The 18,965-nt window shown below is 34.2% G+C and overlaps 1 protein-coding gene and 1 long non-coding RNA gene across 13 annotated transcripts in view; one reads left to right on the plus strand and one right to left on the minus strand.

Annotated features, from left to right (window-relative positions):
* LOC136028021 (uncharacterized) overlaps positions 1-18,965 on the plus strand; it is a 100,459-nt gene that overhangs the window by 24,504 nt on the left and 56,990 nt on the right. For 4 of the 12 annotated variants that reach the window (XM_065705588.1, XM_065705583.1, XM_065705576.1 and 1 more), the window contains exons 2-3: positions 4,799-4,880; positions 9,368-9,441. Coding sequence is in view for 6 of the 12 variants with exons in the window: in XM_065705575.1 (XP_065561647.1) it covers positions 4,799-4,880; positions 9,368-9,441 (156 nt within the window). In the remaining 6 variants the exon portion in view is untranslated. Of the gene's footprint in view, positions 1-4,798; positions 4,881-9,367; positions 9,442-11,128; positions 11,152-15,250; positions 15,366-17,752; positions 17,772-18,318; positions 18,473-18,965 lie in introns of those variants that run through there. The other 8 variants (XM_065705584.1, XM_065705577.1, XM_065705586.1 and 5 more) reach the window with 6 other exon arrangements.
* Positions 1,851-18,364, minus strand: LOC136028026 (uncharacterized). The gene is made up of 3 exons (XR_010617715.1): positions 18,181-18,364; positions 11,566-11,674; positions 1,851-9,274 (listed from the first exon to the last, which is right to left on the minus strand). It is a non-coding gene; the product is annotated as an uncharacterized LOC136028026 (long non-coding RNA).

Genomic DNA, 18,965 nt, shown 5'->3' on the forward strand with positions numbered 1-18,965 from the left:
AAATTGTGTGAGCAAAATCTAGAAGTGGGCCGAGTGAATCGGAGGCTTCTACACCTGGAGGTTAAATATCGTCGACTTAACCTTGAGTAAGTCAGCTCCAAAGACATAGTTATTATGTTTTTCGACTATGTTGAACAAAATGGCTATTTCTAAATTTTGATTTCTTAATTTTGGAAAAAATGAGCGTGGGAGGGGGCCTAGGTGCCCTCAAATTTTTTGGTTACTTAAAAAGGCCAATATAACTATTAATTTTTTTTTAGAATGAGCCCTCACGCGTTATTCTAGGACCACTGGGTCGGTACGATCAACCCTGGAAAAAAAAACGAACAAAAACAACAAATAAACACGCAGACCAGAAGATCGGTCTTCTGGCAAAAAATACGAAGTTCCATATTTTGTAGATAGGAGCTTGAAACTTCTACAGTAAGGTTTTCTGATATGTTGAATGCGATGGTGTGATTTTCGCTAAGATCCTATGACTTTTACGGGGTGTTTCCCCTTATTTTCCAAAATAAGGCAAAGTTTCTCAGGCTCGTAACTTTTGATGAGTAAGACTAAATTTGATGAAACTCATATATTTAATATCAGCATACAAATCCGGTTCTTTTGATGCATCTATTAGTATCAAAATTCCATGTTTAGAGTTTCGTTTACTATTGAGCAGGGTCGCTCCTTACTACAGTTCGTACAACGAACTGTTTGAAAGTTAATGCATGTGATAGTACAGGGTGCGAAAAAAATCCTCTAGACCTATCTAGACCTAGATAAATAAAGAAAAAAACACAAAATATATTCCGTCAAAGTGGACACACAATTTAAAAAACGTATTAATGGAAGCTTTATGACACAAAACAGAACCATTGAAAGAGACATCAGCCCAATACCACTCACTGAAAAGAATTTTCTCATTTACAAAAATTTAAAATTATTAACTTACAAATAAAAAGCAACATTAACCAAAACGTTTCAAATTCAGCTTTATCAATATTCCTGTATTTGTTTGATTAAACCAAGCGAAAAAAAGAAGATGATTAATCAAAAGGGAAACTAAACACATTCAATAAGTCGCTCGTTTCTTAGCACCACTCGAAGGTGTGGATGGGGGAGGCTTATGTGCTAGTTCCTCAGCCCACTCGTCATACGTAAAGCTTTGCTTTTATGCCACCCGGACGTTTAAACTGAATATATGGTGGAACTGTGTTTGATACACTTGAAATGAAACCCTTTGATATAAGACATAATTTTTTCCATCTATTTTTTTCTTGCCTCTCTCATAAAAAACGGGGCATCATCACTCACATAGTGTTTACCTGGCTTGCTATCTTTCTTCCTTTAAGCTTCTTCCCATTTTTAAGTATTTCAATATTGTTAACACGATTTTTTACATTAACCTTAAAATATGTCTTTTCTTTTTTATTGTAACAATTGAAAAATGAGGTATTACTGGTAAATTTAGTCAATTCATGCATATCTCAGTAAACATACGTTTAGCTTGATCTTCATCCTCACAGATTGCATTTCATAAAACCTTAATTCTTAAACTTAATTAAAACCTTCTTAAACTTAATTAAAACCTTTATTCAACATTAATTCTTAATGCTGTTAATATTTCAGTTATTTGTTTTGCTGATGATATTCTAATCTCAGCTGGACTTCTGTCAAACTTTGTGAAATACTCTCGCATTTCTAATCTAGGTACAAAAAATTAGTTCATTGATCTAATTTCCAAAATCTTGCAGTTTTATTTTTTAGTTGGAAGATCGACCCTCCTACCAGTGTTACACTAGGCAACTGGATAGGCAGATCAGCTGTAAAAAATTGTATTATTCATTTATTGATACCAAATGATGTAAGCTTTATAAAGTTTATTGAACCAAAAAATCCAGGATTGTCAATAGGTACCTTTTCGAAATATGCCCATTTCCTCTTTATTTTGCCTAATTTTAATCCATTTAAGAACTGTAAGATTCTTCAGACCTGTAGTGCTTTTGAGCTAGTTGGTCTTAGTTAAACTGCCATTGCTTTTACACCCATTTCTTGTCAAGATGTTGTTTGAATGACTGAATCAAGGGAGTGGCGACTGTTGAGTCCTTCAGCTGGCTCTAGTGTTTAATGTTTTTGAGACTATACTTTTATTAAACCCAGGCACCTATAAATAAAGTATATAAGCAAAAACAAGACAAGCAAATAAACAAAAGAAAGCAACATCACCTATTACTACATCTTCTTTCTCCAAAATTTTAGTTTGGGATTCCCAAACTTATTTATTCTTTAAACAATGATTTAAAAAGGTGGTTAATTTACCGTTTTAGCTCAAAAGAAATGTGTGTAATTTTGCACATTTTAGTAAGGTAGCCTATATTGAACTTGGAATTCATTATTGAATCATTTTCTTTCAGTTTTGTTTAGCACAAATATTTTGTAATTGTGATAGTAATTCGTAATTTGGAGATTCCGCTTTTAACCCTTAAAGTTATACTATTTTCTAGTATAAATGAAAGAGAAATATAATATTTGACTAAAAATTCAATGCTAAGTTAATGTTATAAAATCCTCTACACAAACGTAAGGATTTGTTATGATCAACTACACTGGACATTGAATTTAATATTTACAATATAGGTATTTTTCGAAGACCACACTGCCTTTCTGTGATATGTAAATAACATTTCAATAGGGATAAATCCTTTTATTTGACTGTGGAGCAGACAAAAAATATCTCCTTGATATTCTAGTCACATGTTCAATATTGCCATTTAATGTTGTTAATATTGCCATTTTTCTATATTGCCTGTAGTCCAAGAAGCATAATTCAAGGAGTTCAAGATAACACAAAGAAAAAGGAAAACCAAGATGGGATTGTTGAAACTAAATCAAGAGCTTTATCACATCAATTGTAAGAAATACATGTATTTGGAATAGGTGACTGTCAAGTTTCAGAAGAGTATTGATGTTTGAATTGAATGGTATGCTTTTATCTGGGCTCTACTACCAAAAAGTGTAAGGAGTTGTGTGTCACCAAATGCTTTGGAAGCCTGTCAAATTGAAAATTAAAGTTTCAACAATAGCAATTGTTATAACTCAAGAATCATGAATAAATAATTCAAGAGGTTTAGTTGAAGTTTAGACTGCTGTCATTCTGTTACTAATAGGATTTTGTTACAATGTGATGATGCATTGATTTACAGAAGTTGTACATCATGTGAAAATGTGAGTTTCTATCTGAAACAAATACTATAAAAAGTTGTTGGTGTATTGGATGATTATATTTTAGTTTTCATGAACATAGATGAAACAAGAAATCCTTTAGCAAGCCTTTGTAAAAGTATATAAGAAACTGCCACCCAAGGGTCACAGTTATGGCACAACACATGTGACTATGTCTCACTCTAAGAAACTATTTATTCTGTTCCATATTTTTTCGTCTGCTGTAGAAATAGATTTCACGACGTAGTAATAAAACGGATGCACTGAATATTGCCTTACGGATTGATTTGCTTGCAAAGTTTCTTTTTTGATACCTGTTATGGTTCCCTGTGGCTATAGATAAACTATTAAACAGTCAGTTTAAAGATGTGAAGACTCACCCAAAGCAATTTCTGGAACAAGACTAAAAGCTCATGTACCGTTTTTCTTGCAGCAAATAATGAAGAAAGCCTCGTCTTGATTAACATTATTCACCCTTCCAGCAGCAGGGCCAGCTGCAGCTAGACAGCCAATCATAGCCTTAAAAATTTTCGAAGGCTGTCCTATCGTATTGGCTGTTCAATCATAGCTGACTGTCCAAAAATAAACCTCTAAAGACGACAAGAATATAGCCATTCCCTCAAGGTGATTGAATCAATGAGGGATACGCAAGGCTGTATATTTATCTTTTCCATCGGCTTTACTGAATTTCTCCATCTCTCCTTGCAGGCTGATTGACAAGATTAAGTTTTAATCTTCTATCCTCTTAGTAGGCACTGGAATGTGATTCAGATTGTAGAAAGACACAACAATGAGTCTAGATCTTACTTTCCATCCGGTTTGTTATGCAGCCAACACCTCCTTTCCATAAGTGTTTAGAGAGCTTTCTTTTCTTGTCCTCCAAAAAAGATTTAATCAGGATCAGCCTCTCTAAAGGTTCACTTGAGATGTTAGCTTCTCTCTTTCCATTAACTGTGCTTGACATCTGAGGATCCACACTGGAACGTGCCTTGATTGCAAGAATCAATGACTCCAGAATTTGGTCCAAAGACTCCGGAAAGCCATAGGACATTATGACTCCAGAGTTGCAAGACTCTGGACATTAAGTGCTGACCGTGACAAAGACTGGTTAAGATCTGACAATTGCTTTTGACGTGGTATCTTCTAATGACTAGAGTTTAAGGACCTTTTCTCCCATATAGAGTTCAGATTGGTATTAGACTCATGAAATATACAACTAGAATACTATTTTCTGCATCTTGTTAGGGTTTACTGTGGAAGCAACTGCATATTCTGATTAAATTTCTGCTATTAACGTGAATTAAAAAAGAAAACTCTCCATTTTTGAAATCCCTTCCTCACCAATTTTGGTTTAATCCTGACTCTAAAATCGAGTAATGTGGAAATTCTGTCACTTTCCTACATGCTTTTCAGTCTAATAACCTGTATCGTGATTACAGGAATTTGGCCCCCTCCCCCACTTTCTCACCATATTGTCTATAGAGGTTGAATTAGTACTGGACCTCAAAAAAAGCACTGCTAGAACAGTATTTATTTTTTTTAAATTGGTTCCTACTCTTCCTATAACCTCATGACTCTGTTTTATTTTTAGGTCGTTGAAGGTGATAAAAGTTCTGATTGGCGCAAACCTTTTTCTGACAAGTTGGATGACATATACGAGTTCAATAGCTGTTGTAAGTTTTTTTTTAATACAGTGTTATTTTCTTGGTTGATTTGGATTTATTCCATAAGTTCTGTTTGTCCACACTGATAAAGGGAAACAAATCAGTGATAGTTGAATTTTATAGGCTATGCTTTAAAACAGGGAATGTTTTTGTAAGAAGAACTCCTCTTCTCTCTCGAGATTAGCTCTTACCTCTCAACCTTGACTAAAAAAAGCTTCCAAAAAAACAGGTGTAGGTTGGCAAAATTTTACAAATATCTATGAGTTTTTTGGGGTTTTGTCTACAATTATAAATGGAAGAGGATTCAGTGCACAGATATTTCTAAACAATAAAGGAAACTTATTCACTGTCTCATTTCTCAATTGCCTGTCTATATAGCAGTAGGCTGTGGACTCGGCTTCAACTGATTACAATTTTTCAGTAAATTGTGTTGCGATATTTCAGTTTATTGTTGCAATTTTTATTCGTAAAAAAAAAAACTGTAGTGCTTTTCTGAAGCCTATGTGACATGGTCTAGTTTTAATTTTTTTTTTATATATATACTCTAGCGTCCGAAAATTCTATTGGCCATCAGCTTTTGAATTTGATCATCTTGGTCATCTTGGAGTTCGATTAATTTTGGATTTGATCAACTTGGTGGGAGTGATTAAATACTTGAAATCCATGGCTAAATAGAGTAAAGCCAAGAAAAGTAGTCTCTGTGAGAGGCTAACTTTTTTCAGAATTGCATAAAAAATGTCTCTTTTCACTTCCTGATGATCAAGTTTATCATCCATCCTAAGGCAGAACTAAGGTAGATAGGTATACAGTGAGGGTAATTCAAAGAGTCTCTGAGCCTATCAGTTCTCTGAGCCATTTGAAGGCAATTTGAGACTGAAAAATCATCAAAGATTTATGACCAACCATGCCCACAGGACTTTGACAATAAATGGTATATTTCCTAAAAAAAGAAAAGAAAAAGAATCTTAGAAAGGAAAATGGAGAATCGAGATGAAAACGGAATTTTTTTTCGGCCATTGCGTTTTAAAATGCTTCCAGGCCAGCATTGATAAAACATAGTATACAGAATGGGATTGAGGCAGCCCCCTTGATAAAAAGTGTAGTCTCTTTTTGTCTCAAGTTTTCACCTTACTCTTTACATGCTTTTGAAAACAAAAACTTTTGAAATTTATCTTAAATTAAAGTCAAAGATTTTCTATTTCTTTTCCACTCCAGTTCGGCTGAAATACCCGAAGCTGCTTAATAAATTCCCAAAACTGTTTAAAGTGCCCAGAGCTGCTTAGTTAAGAACTGATGAAATATAAAATCAAATATAATGCATTTCAAATATTCTTGAAAATATTGTCTTTAGATCAACTTTGATGCTGAATGGGTAATGATTAGGCTTAAAGTTAGATATGAGAATGTTGTGCCTACCCAGACTTGGATATTTTTTTTTTTCGACAAAAAATGTTGTATTAAAATCAAGACCAGCAACTAATATTTTTTTTTCTTTTGTTTTATGAACTGCATTCAAATTGCCCTCTGCACTTTTGTGTTGAAAGCTCTCATTTTATTTGTTGGAACTGTTGCAAATCTGCTAGTTAAACTTTTTACTTATGATAAATATCTGGAGATTTTTGGGGGAAGTTTGAAGAGAAAAATACTAGATTGCTGAGTGCTAGTTTCTTGTTTAAAAAAAAAAAAACCTGAAAAGTGTTGTTTTTTACCCCTTCGTGGATTTACGTAGGTCTACAGGCCGTGTAGGTTCGATTGTCTAAGCCCCTCCCACAATTAATGAATGTTTTTGGGTAAAGCGGAAAACTTGTTGCACTGAAGTTGTATTCAGATGCATAGCTGAAGGTTTTACTTACTGTTCCTTAGAAATTCCCTGCAGAACATTACATTACTAGTGGCTCATTAACGTCAATCATTGCCCGCATCTACTAGCACATCTACATTAGCGTTTTTTAACTATTTTTTCATTAACTGCATTAACTACGGCTATTATGTACTATTAATGCACTATTTAACTACATTTAAATAATTAACTGTGTTAGCTACTGCTACATCTACATTAACGTTTATTACTACATCATCTACTATACCCATATATTTATGGCATTGTAATTATCTTGGAGTAAATTATATTAAGAACTTAGAACTATAACCTAAATTTGATGATAAGGGTAGCTAACAACCTTTTCATTCTAATGGAGGTGAGGTAGTTGAAACTTCTGTTAAAACTGATGAGGGAAGGGAAGAGGGGTTCAAATCTTGTGTTGAGTGGCGAGGCTGAGCATGTGATGTCTCTGCCAATCCAAATGTGTCTGGACTGGCAGTCCCCATGGGACTTAAGATCTATTTACGGTTGAGTAGTGAGGTAAGTCGAATCACACTTGGGAGATACAGTCGAAACTTCCTGTGAGTTTTTTTCGGGGGGGGGGGGTATTTGGGCCTTGAAAATTTGGGTTTTTACTAACATTTTACTAACTTATTGGTGTTTGAAGTGTTTCTTGTAAGTGAATGTCTCATTTTTATGCATTTACGTTATGCACCTATTTTAAATTGGGGAAGGAGGAGACAAAAGCTATTTGAGAATGGCCTATTTTTAGAAAAATCCATCTTAAAATGTTGGCACTTCAAAAAAAATCAATCATAGCGAAATTTCTATGTAAATTGAAAAAACGTTGCGTAGACCTAGGTTAACAAAATAGGATATCCCGCGAATGACTTGAGAGACCATTTTGAAAATTCTAGAGGGTTTTGGAGTTTTCAAGTCTACCAGGGGACTAAAACATTTTGTTTTGGAGAGGGGGGGGGGGCTAAAAATGTTTTATCACTTAAATGTTTTTATTTTTAACAAAAATTTGTTTTGGAGAGGGGGGGGCTCTAAATGTTTTATCAACGATCCATTTAAATGTTTTTGTACTACAAGCCCCAACGAGAATAAGCATCTATTTTCGTATGTGTTGTGAGATTAATCTATTTAAACTTTTGGCACGTTAAGATACTGTGAAACTTGGATCTATTCATTGTGAAGTAACAACGTTCATAGGAAGACATTGCTTATAACCGAGTTAAAAAAAAAATTACCCGCAATTTATCACTCATGGCTTGTGTTATCCAGTTGAAACTTCAAAAGGCTTTGGTTGATCTAAGTTGATCTCAAATTTAGATTGTGGGAGTGGGCAGATATGAATATGAAGCTACCATGTTTTTCCAGGCTATTAAAATATCATGTCTGCAATGTCTCAGTAAGGCGAGGGGGACTCCTTTCGCCCTATAAACCCCTGTGGGAAGTAGTATATATTCAAGTCCAGGTTGTGAGGTAAATAAAAAGACCCTATGTGGAACTAGCTTATCAAAAAATACAGTGAAACTGCAATATTTAGGTTTGAGGTGTAACTGTTAAGCTTTCAGGGAACGGTCCAACATCAAATTTTGTACTTAGGGGGTAAGGGGAGCTAAAAGCCTTGTCCTTCAATCCATATTAACCTTTTTGCACTATATGGCCCTAAGGACTCTATAATCTATTCAGGTTTAAGCAGCTAGGTAAGCACAATGACGCTGTGTGTTGTCAAGTGATGAAAATAAGGAATTTGCAATATCCTAGGACTGGCGTTTGAGATCAGGTGTACTTGGGGCAGGGGGGGGGGGAAGCCTCTAAAGATTTTTTTTCTCCAATTTGTTTAAAATTTTGGCCAAATGAACACCCATGAGACGACGATCTATTCCCGAGGAAGTAGCATTGTAAACCCAAGAAATATTGAATTCCCAGGCTATGAAAATAATATATCTGTATTTTCTCTGGAACCGATTGAGGGTTGAGTTGAACGTTTTAGTGGTTGATGGCGGGCCAAGTTAACCTCAACTTTTGACTTGGGGGAAGGTGAAACATAAAATCGCGAAGAAAGGAAAAAAACAAGGACAATAAATAGCCATTGAAAAAAACTGAAAAATTTTGCAAATATTTCGGTCAAGACCTCTGCTTGCCTGTCCTCAGTGCTGAATAAAACTAATAAATATATATAAAAAAAAACCCAAGCCTTAAAACAAAATTAAAAACTAAAACGGGATAACCCTTTCTGAGTAACGGTGAAATGAGTTATCGTTACTCAGAAAGAATCATCCTATTTTACTAAGAAATAATCATCCTAACTCTCAGAATAATTCAGGGAAATTCATTTTTTGTTACTAGGGATATATGTGGGGGGAGGGCAACAAATATGTGTTTCTGATATGACAATACTAGCCAATGTGAAACTTGCTCTATTCATGGTGAAACAGTGAGGTAAATCAGGAGACAGTATATTCCCCAAGGCCATCAAAATAACTTATCTTTAGTATCTGAAGAATGACGTTGCAGGCCATTTGACTCGGTATTTGACTTGTTTCGTCACCTTGCATATGTACAATAGTTTCTGAAATAAATAGAACTTGTTTGAAATGTTGGGAATTTTCTTCTTTGTCTTCGAGACAATAGCATCTCAATTAATTTGCTTCTATTTTAACAGATAACAAGCTTTTGGCTGAGAATGGCCTGGAAGACGGTGATGATGGTGACGAAGAAGAGAACATGTCAGACTGTGTAAGTGCTGTTTTTTCCCTAATTTTTCGTCAGAACGGCCATGATACACTTTGATCTTTCATAATCATATTCTTTTTAAATATAATTAATATTTTTAAACATAATTAAATATGAATAATTACATTCATAATTATATGAATGCGCTTATTTCATTTAAAAAATTTTAAAGGAAGAAAAATATACTCGAAAGAGTCCTATAAAACTGAATGTGAATAATTATGCGTTTTAAGAATGTCCTCTTATCTTCTTCTTCTTATGATTAATGTCTTCCATCAATAATTTAACATGTATTGCCTATTTTCTCAGTGATTAAATGAAGGAAGAAGTTTTATTCACAGATGAAGAGCAGTGGGTAAACTATTAATGAGTAAAATTACCATATTTAAAGGGACCTTGTTGATTCCACCTGAGGCCGCTTTGAATTGTCGTATGGTATCACTAATAATCACAAGCCAAGAAGCATCACACCAAAAATTCACAAAAGCACCACATATGAATTTTAAATAAATAAAAGGTGAACAATATTCAGTTTTGAATAATTGAACAATGAAGAAAGATAAGCAATTATAGGGATTATTTTATTGGGATAGAATAGAGATATGATAAAATAACTAATAAACTAAGATATAATAAGGTATTGGGATGGCGATGAATAGAATATGGAACAGAATATGAATGGGATGGAATAGAATAGTGAAATACGTTCCATCTTGTTTAAGACTTGAATCTTTTTGTTGTTTTGAATTCAGAATGTTGGGGGTTTTAACTTAGGAATGTTTTAAGTAAAGAGTGAATTGCATCCTATTAAACTTGAAAAAGCTGCAGCCCCCCTTTTATTGGGTTATTTAAGCCCATTTTAATGTTTAATTTTCACTTTCATCTAAAAGATTCTAGTTTTGTTTGTTTCTTCTTAATTTTATTATAAACAATTAAGAGAAGTACACGGGAAAGAAAAGTAAAAGTAGAAGATTAAAGTAAAAGTATAAGGAAAAGTAATAGCAAGTAGAAGTATAAGGATGAAGTAATAGCACAAGAGAAAAAGTATTAAGCGTTAGTTTCCAGCATCTAAAATGAAGTTCTCAAAATATTTGATATTTTTAAATAAGAGTTTATTATAAATTAAATATATATTTTTTCTAGTCTTTACGGTCCCTTCCTTTTGTGTGAATCTCAATTCTCTGTTGCTACATATCTCTGTTCCATGCAATTTGCGTGGTATTTGGTCACTATTACGATACCTTTTCGCATTGATTTTAAAAAAATCAGTGTGTTTTGCTATTTTAAATGCAATTTGACTATGCCAACCGAAATTTCACCTTGGAGAGAGGGCCTATAAGGAAGGAAAACTGCCGTACATACACCATTATTAGATTCCTCCCTTATCGCCTCCCAAGTTGTTTGTCCTCTTGATTCGAAAAGAAGAATTTTTTTGGTTATCAGTTATAGGTCATCAGTAATAAGGCGCAACCAATGCCTTGAGATCTCAAATCACAGCAGGTATAATTAATTCATGAAACAAAAAGAAAAACCCATTAAACTGCATATTCAATTTTAATCTGTTGACACACACTTCAGTGCATAGATAAGAAGCAAAATTTGGTTCTTATCTTTCTGGTCCATTCAACTTATCAATTTATTACCATAACCTGTCATCGGTGTTCAAATTAAACTTAAAAATTCTATTTTCAACTCGTTATTTCAATTTTCAGTGTAAGCGCTTTAATATATTAATTGGCTTAAGGTGTACAAACATGTGTCTCTGAATACAAACAAAAATTTGGGTTTATTTAGTTTAATTTTGCTACCATTTAAGGCTTCTTGGAGGAAGAGGATGCAAAAAAAAACTTAAGAAACATGTCAAAACTGTGTTTATGTATTTTTAATATATATTTTTGTATTGGGAAAACATTTTTTTTTGGGGGGGGGGGCAATCCCCTCATCCTGCTCCCTGGATTTGGTTTTCCTATTATTGATAGCCTATAATTATTTACGTTAATCCTAAAATGACCAATAAGGTTGAAGAAAACTCGGAGATCCATATAACTTTTATTGGTGGCGAATGTATACAATTTAGAGAATAGCCTATACTACCAGTCTTATTCTATAGATTAAAACTTAACTTACCATGCTTTTCTTCAAGTTAATCTCTTATAATGTCTTCTTTGGGGAATTCTCTGTAAGGGAGAGAATTTTCAAAGATAGAAATTCTCCATTGGGTAACTTTCCATCCCATCTCAAAAGTGAATCAATCAATCAATTTATTCAAAAAGAAAAGAAAACACATAACAACAATAATAATAAAGATCCTAGAAGCGAAGAAATATATTTCCCCCTGAAATGTTTTCTGACGCAACAAAATGAATAGAAAAAAATAGTTATTTGTTTTCTTTACCCCCCCCCCCCCTGAAAAATTCCTTTTTTAAACCTCTTCCCATAAAAAATCGTGGATACAGCCCTATTGCTGATTTATTTTCAAATTAGCCTAATACCCAAAATTTTCCACCCACGCGGAAAATTCATGCATACGCCCAAATAAGAATTACTTTATATTAGTAATGGATCACCTTTCATAACTTAAATACTTTTCTCCTTGGTCATTTTTTTTTTTGGGGGGGGGGGGGGGGTGGAGTTAAACTTGCAATAACCTAATGTTATTCCAGCCGATTCAACCTTTTGAAAATTAATGTTTTGCTGATTGAGTTTATTGTAATCCTGGCCAGCGTGGTTGGTCTGGGGAAGTCTAACTGGGACTTAGCTCTAGCTTTTTCATTAGTGTGGGGGGTAAGAGGGGTCTATATCCATAGAGTCAGGGGGGAGTATAGTTTTTGAAATGCAACAAAATTTATAATCTGTTTTTGTCGTTTCCTGTTACCATTTTGGCTTACGGATCTTATTGTAAATTCATTTTTTTTGCTGGCTAGCAACTGAAAGTAAGTTTGTTCAATTTTTGTGTTGTCAAATTAATTAATTAAATTTTTAGCGTGGGAAATTTAAACTTAAAATTTGAATTGGAGGCCGGACAAAAAAATTTTCAATAGAAAGTAAAGAAAAACACTAAATTTGAACATAAATTAGCCTAATGAGTGAGGGGTGTTGCTCCATATTACTCCCTTATTATGAATTGGCTAATAGGACTAAGCTTTTCTAAAAGTGTTTAAACAATCAATTCGTCTCCTATCACTTTCGACAAAAGGACTACAACTTTCTGCGAAAAAGTTTTTTTTTCTTAAGTGGGAAACAAATAAAGAAGTTTGTGCGTTAGCTATATAAAAAAAGGTTGTATGTGCCGACTTGAAAAAGAATCTCAACTCAAAGGAGAAATTTTCTGTGGGAGAAATTTTTCATTGGGGGATTCCCAGAAAAAGTAAGGAGTGAGCCGGCTCAATAGTAATCGAAACTCTAAAAAACGGAATTTTGATACCAATATACATCAAATGAATCAGATTTCTATGCTGATTTTAAATGTATAAGTCTTATCAAATTTGGTCTTACCCATCGAAAGTTACGAGCCTGAGAAAATTTACATTATTTTCGAAAAAAGGGGGAAACACCCGCTAAAAGTTTTTCAAAAAACATGAAAATACAAGTTTTTTTCAACTGAAAGTAAGGAGTAACATTAAAACTTAAAACAAAGAGAAATTATAATGTATATGAGGGGATTCGTCCCCACCTCAATAGCTTGCTCTTTAAGCTAAAGTATTTTTAGTGATTTCAAAAGAGCTATTTGTTCTAATTAAACGGCCTTTGTAATTCATTATTGACGAAGGGACGAACCCCCTCATATGCGCAATAAAAACTTATAAATATAGGGGTTTATTGCGAAAGTTAATTTGTAGGTTACGTATAATTATTTTAAGAGGTTTTTCTGCAAATAATTAAACTTGGTGATTTAAAAAATATAGTTTTCATTACAATGAAATTTTAAATAAATACCGAAAGAATTATCTTAAAATACCTAGCGAAATCTTTGGTTGATTTTGATTTTCTTTGTTACTGAGTTTGGCGTATTCCTAATTTTTGACAGTGGATTTCCGGAGGATTTTGCATATATTGTATTCTCAAATGGTCTTATTTTGCATTAATTTTCTTGATTTTTATCTAAGTCACATTTACATCAATAGAGATTAATTTGATATAGCGAAATTTTTTTAATACTTTTAGTGTTAATATAGATCGTGGATTCGTAACATAAATATACGAGGGCCAGAACTAAGGTATGATAAGCTTGTTTTGGTGTTACTTGGTTGTTCTACATTTGTTTTTTCATAGGCATATATTTTGGGGGTGATACATAGGTAATTTTGGTAGTCACGCCACATGCCTGGGTATAGGGAATTTAAAGTGCCGATACCCTATAGGCAAGTGTGTATTCTCTTAATTAGCCCTTGTGTTGGGTTGTTGCCTCTGAATTAATTGTTTTTTTATTTTTTTTTTTATTATTTGGTAAATGACGACTTACACTTAGTTACGACGAGACTGCCTGTCCATGAATTATTCTTCATGGTTGATTGTGTATGGCTATGCTGTTTGACCTGTGTGATTGTATGGATGAGTAGGGTTAACGCCTCATTCAAGTGCGTTCTTGAAATAAAATTAAAAGCTCTAGTGGACTTTTTAAGTAACCAAAAAAATTGGAGGGCAATTAGGCCCCCTCCCCCGTCCCTTTTTTGCCCAGAGTTGTCCGATCAAAACTTTGAGACAGCTATTCAGCCAAAAAAAGCAAATTTTTTATGAAAATTTGGTTTTAATTCTTCATGTACCGTGAACCAAAATCAAAACCTGCATTAATTGAAAAACATTCAGAAATTAAATAGAGAAAAACAAGTTTTTATCAACGGAAAGTAAGGGGAAACATTAAAAGTTTTTTATTTTTTCAAAAAAGTGGAGTTGTGATAAAGAGTCAAACTTTAGCTCAAAGAGCGAGGCGCTGAGGAGGGGTCAGTCCCTTTCATATACGGAAATATTTATGTTCGTTTTAAGTTTTAATGTCGCTCCTTACTTTCCGTAAAAAAAATTGATTTTTTTTTTATATTTAATCTTAAAAAGGATCTGCACTTAAGCTAAAAAAAAAAAAACCTTTCTTCAAATGAATGTATGCTAAGGAGTAGGTTATTTTTTAGGCGGAATCGTGGCCTATGCAAAAAAATTCTTTAAAGAATTCACAACTAGAATTTTTTCCAAAATTGTCTAATCAACAGTTTAAAACAGTATCCCACTTTCTAGGGCTGTAATAAGAGAAAGGTTGAGATGGCTAGGACATGCTTTGCAGAAGAAGGATGACGGATTACCAAAGATTTCCCCGAAGATTGCCAATAGTTTAGGGCTAAACAAAAAGCAGGTTGTCTGTGGTTGGGGTAGGAAGGTGTCATGCAGAAAGCTTTAAAGGAAATGTCAACTTCCTGAGAGGGTGTAAACAGAGAGGCTTCGAATAGATTGGGATGAAGGAGGAGTGTGCGTAGGTGTGTCGACCTCATGCGGCTTGGTGTTGTAATGAGTTGTTAGTAGTAGTAGTAGTATTTTGTTCAGCATAGTTGAAAGGCTGAAATTAAGTAGCGGAATTAACTGAAAGTAAGTAGCGACAGTAAAATTTAAAACAAACAGAAAATATTTGGTATATAAAAGGGGCTATCGCCGCCTCAGCACCCCGCACTTTTTGTAAGGTTTTGCAGCATTAGCATCAACAGCCACCCCAAGCAGTAAAAAAAAATTTTCCGAAGGGGTGGCAAGAATAATTTACAAATAATACAGGACTAAATGTGCTCGGTTTTGCTATCGAGTTTTGTCGTAGAACAGATATCGACTCTGTAATAAATATTTGAACACTACACAAATCTTTTATTGCTTTAAACATCTTTTTCCTCATGGTATACAAATACAGAAAAACACACCTGTCCTTGGAAGGTTGTTGGCCCCTGTGGATGATGGTAAAATTCTCTCCTATTCATCTTTCTAATGAAGCTGTACACTTTTCCAAATGGATCTCTGAAGCTGAGATTCTCAACAAATTGCTTCCAAGATTCTTCTTTAGCTTCTTTTATTGTTTTTCTAAATTTTGCCTGGGCCAATATTTTATTTCTATAATTTTCGATTGTCAGAATCTTGTTGTATTTGTTAGAAGCTTGGTTGAGTTTCTTTTTACTTAGGCTGCACACTTCATTTCACCATACTGGTTCATTTCTAGTCTTGTTGCCCAGTATCTTGAAAGGGATAGTCTTCTTAGCCACTTCCAGCAGTAGATCCTGTAATCTCTCAATTTTCTTCTCTGTAGTTGTTACTGCTGCCAGTTCTTCTTCAAGACTTATATTTGTAAGTTCTTCCTGGAAGTAATTCCAGTTAACTTTCTTCAATTTAAAGGTAGGGTGTGTTAGTGGGGTTTGATTTCTAGGTACAGATTCTTTATATTCAATTATCACTGGCGCATGATCACTGGTTAAAGTTGGTTCAGAAGTTAAGCTAACATTTAGTTGATTGATTATTGCTACTGCTGAGAATGCCAGATCGATGGTAGAGTATACTCCTGTAATTGGATTTCTTCTTGTTTGGAGTCCAAGTGGGGTCACTAGGCCAATATCATCATTTTTATCCAGAGCATTTAGGATACCTATACCACTACGATTATGAGATCCACATAAACACCAGGCATCTGAATGGGCATTAAAGTCACCAGTAATTATAAAAGGCTCTTTGTCTTTAATCTCTTTTTTCACTTTATTAAATATGTCCTCTGTTTGTGGTTCATTTCCATCAGGGTTATATACATTAACAATAACTACTGTATCCTTCTTGCCCAGGAATACTCGGCAAGCTACCATCTCAATTTTAGAACTTGCAATTTCTTCAATATCTAGTTTTTGAAACATTAAAGGCTTTTTAATACAAATCAATATTCCTCCTCTTGACTGTCCTGCTCTATCTTTTCTTATTACTTTATAATTTCTAAGTCTACATGAATGCTGGGGCTGTAGCCATGTTTCTTGAAAGCACCCAGCATCAATTTTTTCTTTTTCTAAATAGCAATCTAGTAAATCCTTTTTCCCTTTCAGAATAGATTGGATGTTAAAAGACAACACTTTCATTCTGATTTATTTGCTAGATTCCAAACTTCTTCAACATTGATATCAACTTTGAACAGTGAGTGCATAAGATGACATAACTTCACAATCCTATCTTTCATTTCTAATTCCTTGATTTCTATCACTTCTGGCACTTTGGATACAAATAACACTAGCTGTTGAAGGGTCTTTTTAGGTTCGAGGAGGGCTTGCTCTTTCACAGTCTTCTTATTCAGTGCATCTGCATAACTTTGGTATGCCTTGGCTGCTCTGTTCATTGGTAAATTTTGGGAAACTGAAATTTTTATGATTTCACGGTTTTGTTGGCGGGCTGGGCAGCTACCAGATGTTGTTGAATGGTTTTTCGCACAGTTAGCACAGACATACTTTTTGTATTTTCCAGACTCTTTTGTTTCTAATTTTAAGGGACATTCTTTATAAGCATGTTTGTTTGCACATCTCAAGCATACCGCATGTGGTGACCTACATTTTTCTTCAGTATGGCCATACTTTTGACACTTAAAGCACTGTATTATTGGTCGGTTGTACCTCTCAATATTCCTTCTTCTTCCATAAAGCCAAATGCTCTGAGGTAGAGAGTTGCTCTCAAATGCAACACAAATACTCAGGCTATCCTCTAATTTTTTGGTCTCTCGATTGTATCTTTTCAACCTCTTTAGTTCCTTAATCTCAATATTAGTTTCTGCCCTGAGGTCTGTTATCAGTAGTTCTTCCTTTGTGTAATCTACTGCTATTTGCTTGATTACACCATAGCTGACCTGTCTTTTCTCTTCAGGTGCTACTTCAACATTGTTGAACTTCTTTATTTTCATTAAAGTATCCAATGCAGTTTGTGATTGGACATATACATTTAGCCTACTCCTATCATAGTTTGAGTAAAAGTCAAACTTTTCTGTTTGAAGAATTTTCTTTAGCTCTAGAGTGATTGCTCTGTCTGATGGAAGTTTTACCTGTGATGTGAAAACCACTGTTAGATTAGCCACTGATTCACTGCTTACAAAATCAGTAGTTGACTCTATTCTATTATTCCTTGTATTGGATTTCTGTAAAAATCTTTCCACTATAGGAGGTTTAACAGTTTTAGAGGTTTCTTGCTCAAGAGGTGATCCACTTCTCTTACCATTTCTTTTTAGTACTTTACTAATCCCTTCAGCCTCCATGGGATTTACGACATTTGTGATGTCCTCCTCTTCTTCTTGGGGGAGGGGAGGATAATAACTGACAACCCTGAAAATCTATTATGGACACTCACTGAAGGTACAAATTGTAAATTCTGGGTTTGATATAAATGACCTTGATGGCTTGTATATGGCAGGGGTGCATAGTAAACTGTGTGGGGCCCTTGTGTTTCCTGATATGTTGACTGAGGGTATTGTAAGTGAAAATTTTTAGGTGGGTGATGGGGCTGTCCAGAGTATACTGGAAATGCCTGGGTGTGAGGTGGTGAGTATGCTATGTGTGGAGGTGAGAATGATGTTTGTGGAGATGAGAATCCTATTTGTGCTGGTGTTGACCCTGTTTCGGTTATATGGTTTGTCTGTTGTGGATGGCTAGTACCCAATGTGCTACTTCCCTCTGGGGAAACCCCCATTAAAGGGTGGGAATTCATTAATAACCTCTAATCCAATTATTCTAAATGCTTTACTCAGATTAAAGTTTGTACTACCAATAAATCTGAAAATAATCCTGGGCAAAATTTTATTTTTCAATTTTACCACGTTGGTCCGTTTTCGTCCCCATATTTTCTGGACAAGTAGCCCTAAATTAATTTAAATAATTTTGCCATATGCGGCACTACCGCTTTCATATTTACCGATAGCTAGCAGTTTAGCTAAAACTCTGACATAGAATTTTTTCAGTGACATGGTTATTTAAATATGATATATAAATTAGATAAATATGCCAAACAGGCAGCACAAAAGTTGCTTCATACACCTCCAACAGAACCATATAAACAGGTTAGAGAGATGGTTAAAAGTATTTACCAAAAACATTTTGAGGAAATGAGGGATGATAGTAGTAATATAGCTCTTACCCAGAAAAAGAAACCTGGTTTTGATATGAAAAATTACAGTAGATTGAAAAGAAAATATGGTTGCTTAATGTTCCGTTTTCGGTCAACCCATGTAGGCATTAAGCATAGGCTGTTTATCATAGGCAAAGCCGATAGTCCTCAGTGTGATAATTGTAGTGAGATAGAGAGTATTTTCCATTATGTTGTTGATTGTAAAGAATATGAAAATTTAAGAAAAGAAATGAGAATGTTGTGTAAAGAGGAAAATCTAGGAGAGCTTTCAGTGGGGCTTGCATTAGGAATTTTGATTGATGATGAATCTTTGAAGTATAGGATGATAGGCTTGTTTATTAAGTTTATTTGTGAAAGTGGTAGAGAAAAAGATTTTATATGATTTTGATAATATTGTAAATGCTATATTGACAGTGATGTAATAG

This window comes from Artemia franciscana, chromosome 6, assembly GCF_032884065.1.
Source record: "Artemia franciscana chromosome 6, ASM3288406v1, whole genome shotgun sequence".
NCBI classification, from domain to species: Eukaryota; Metazoa; Arthropoda; class Branchiopoda; order Anostraca; family Artemiidae; genus Artemia; species Artemia franciscana.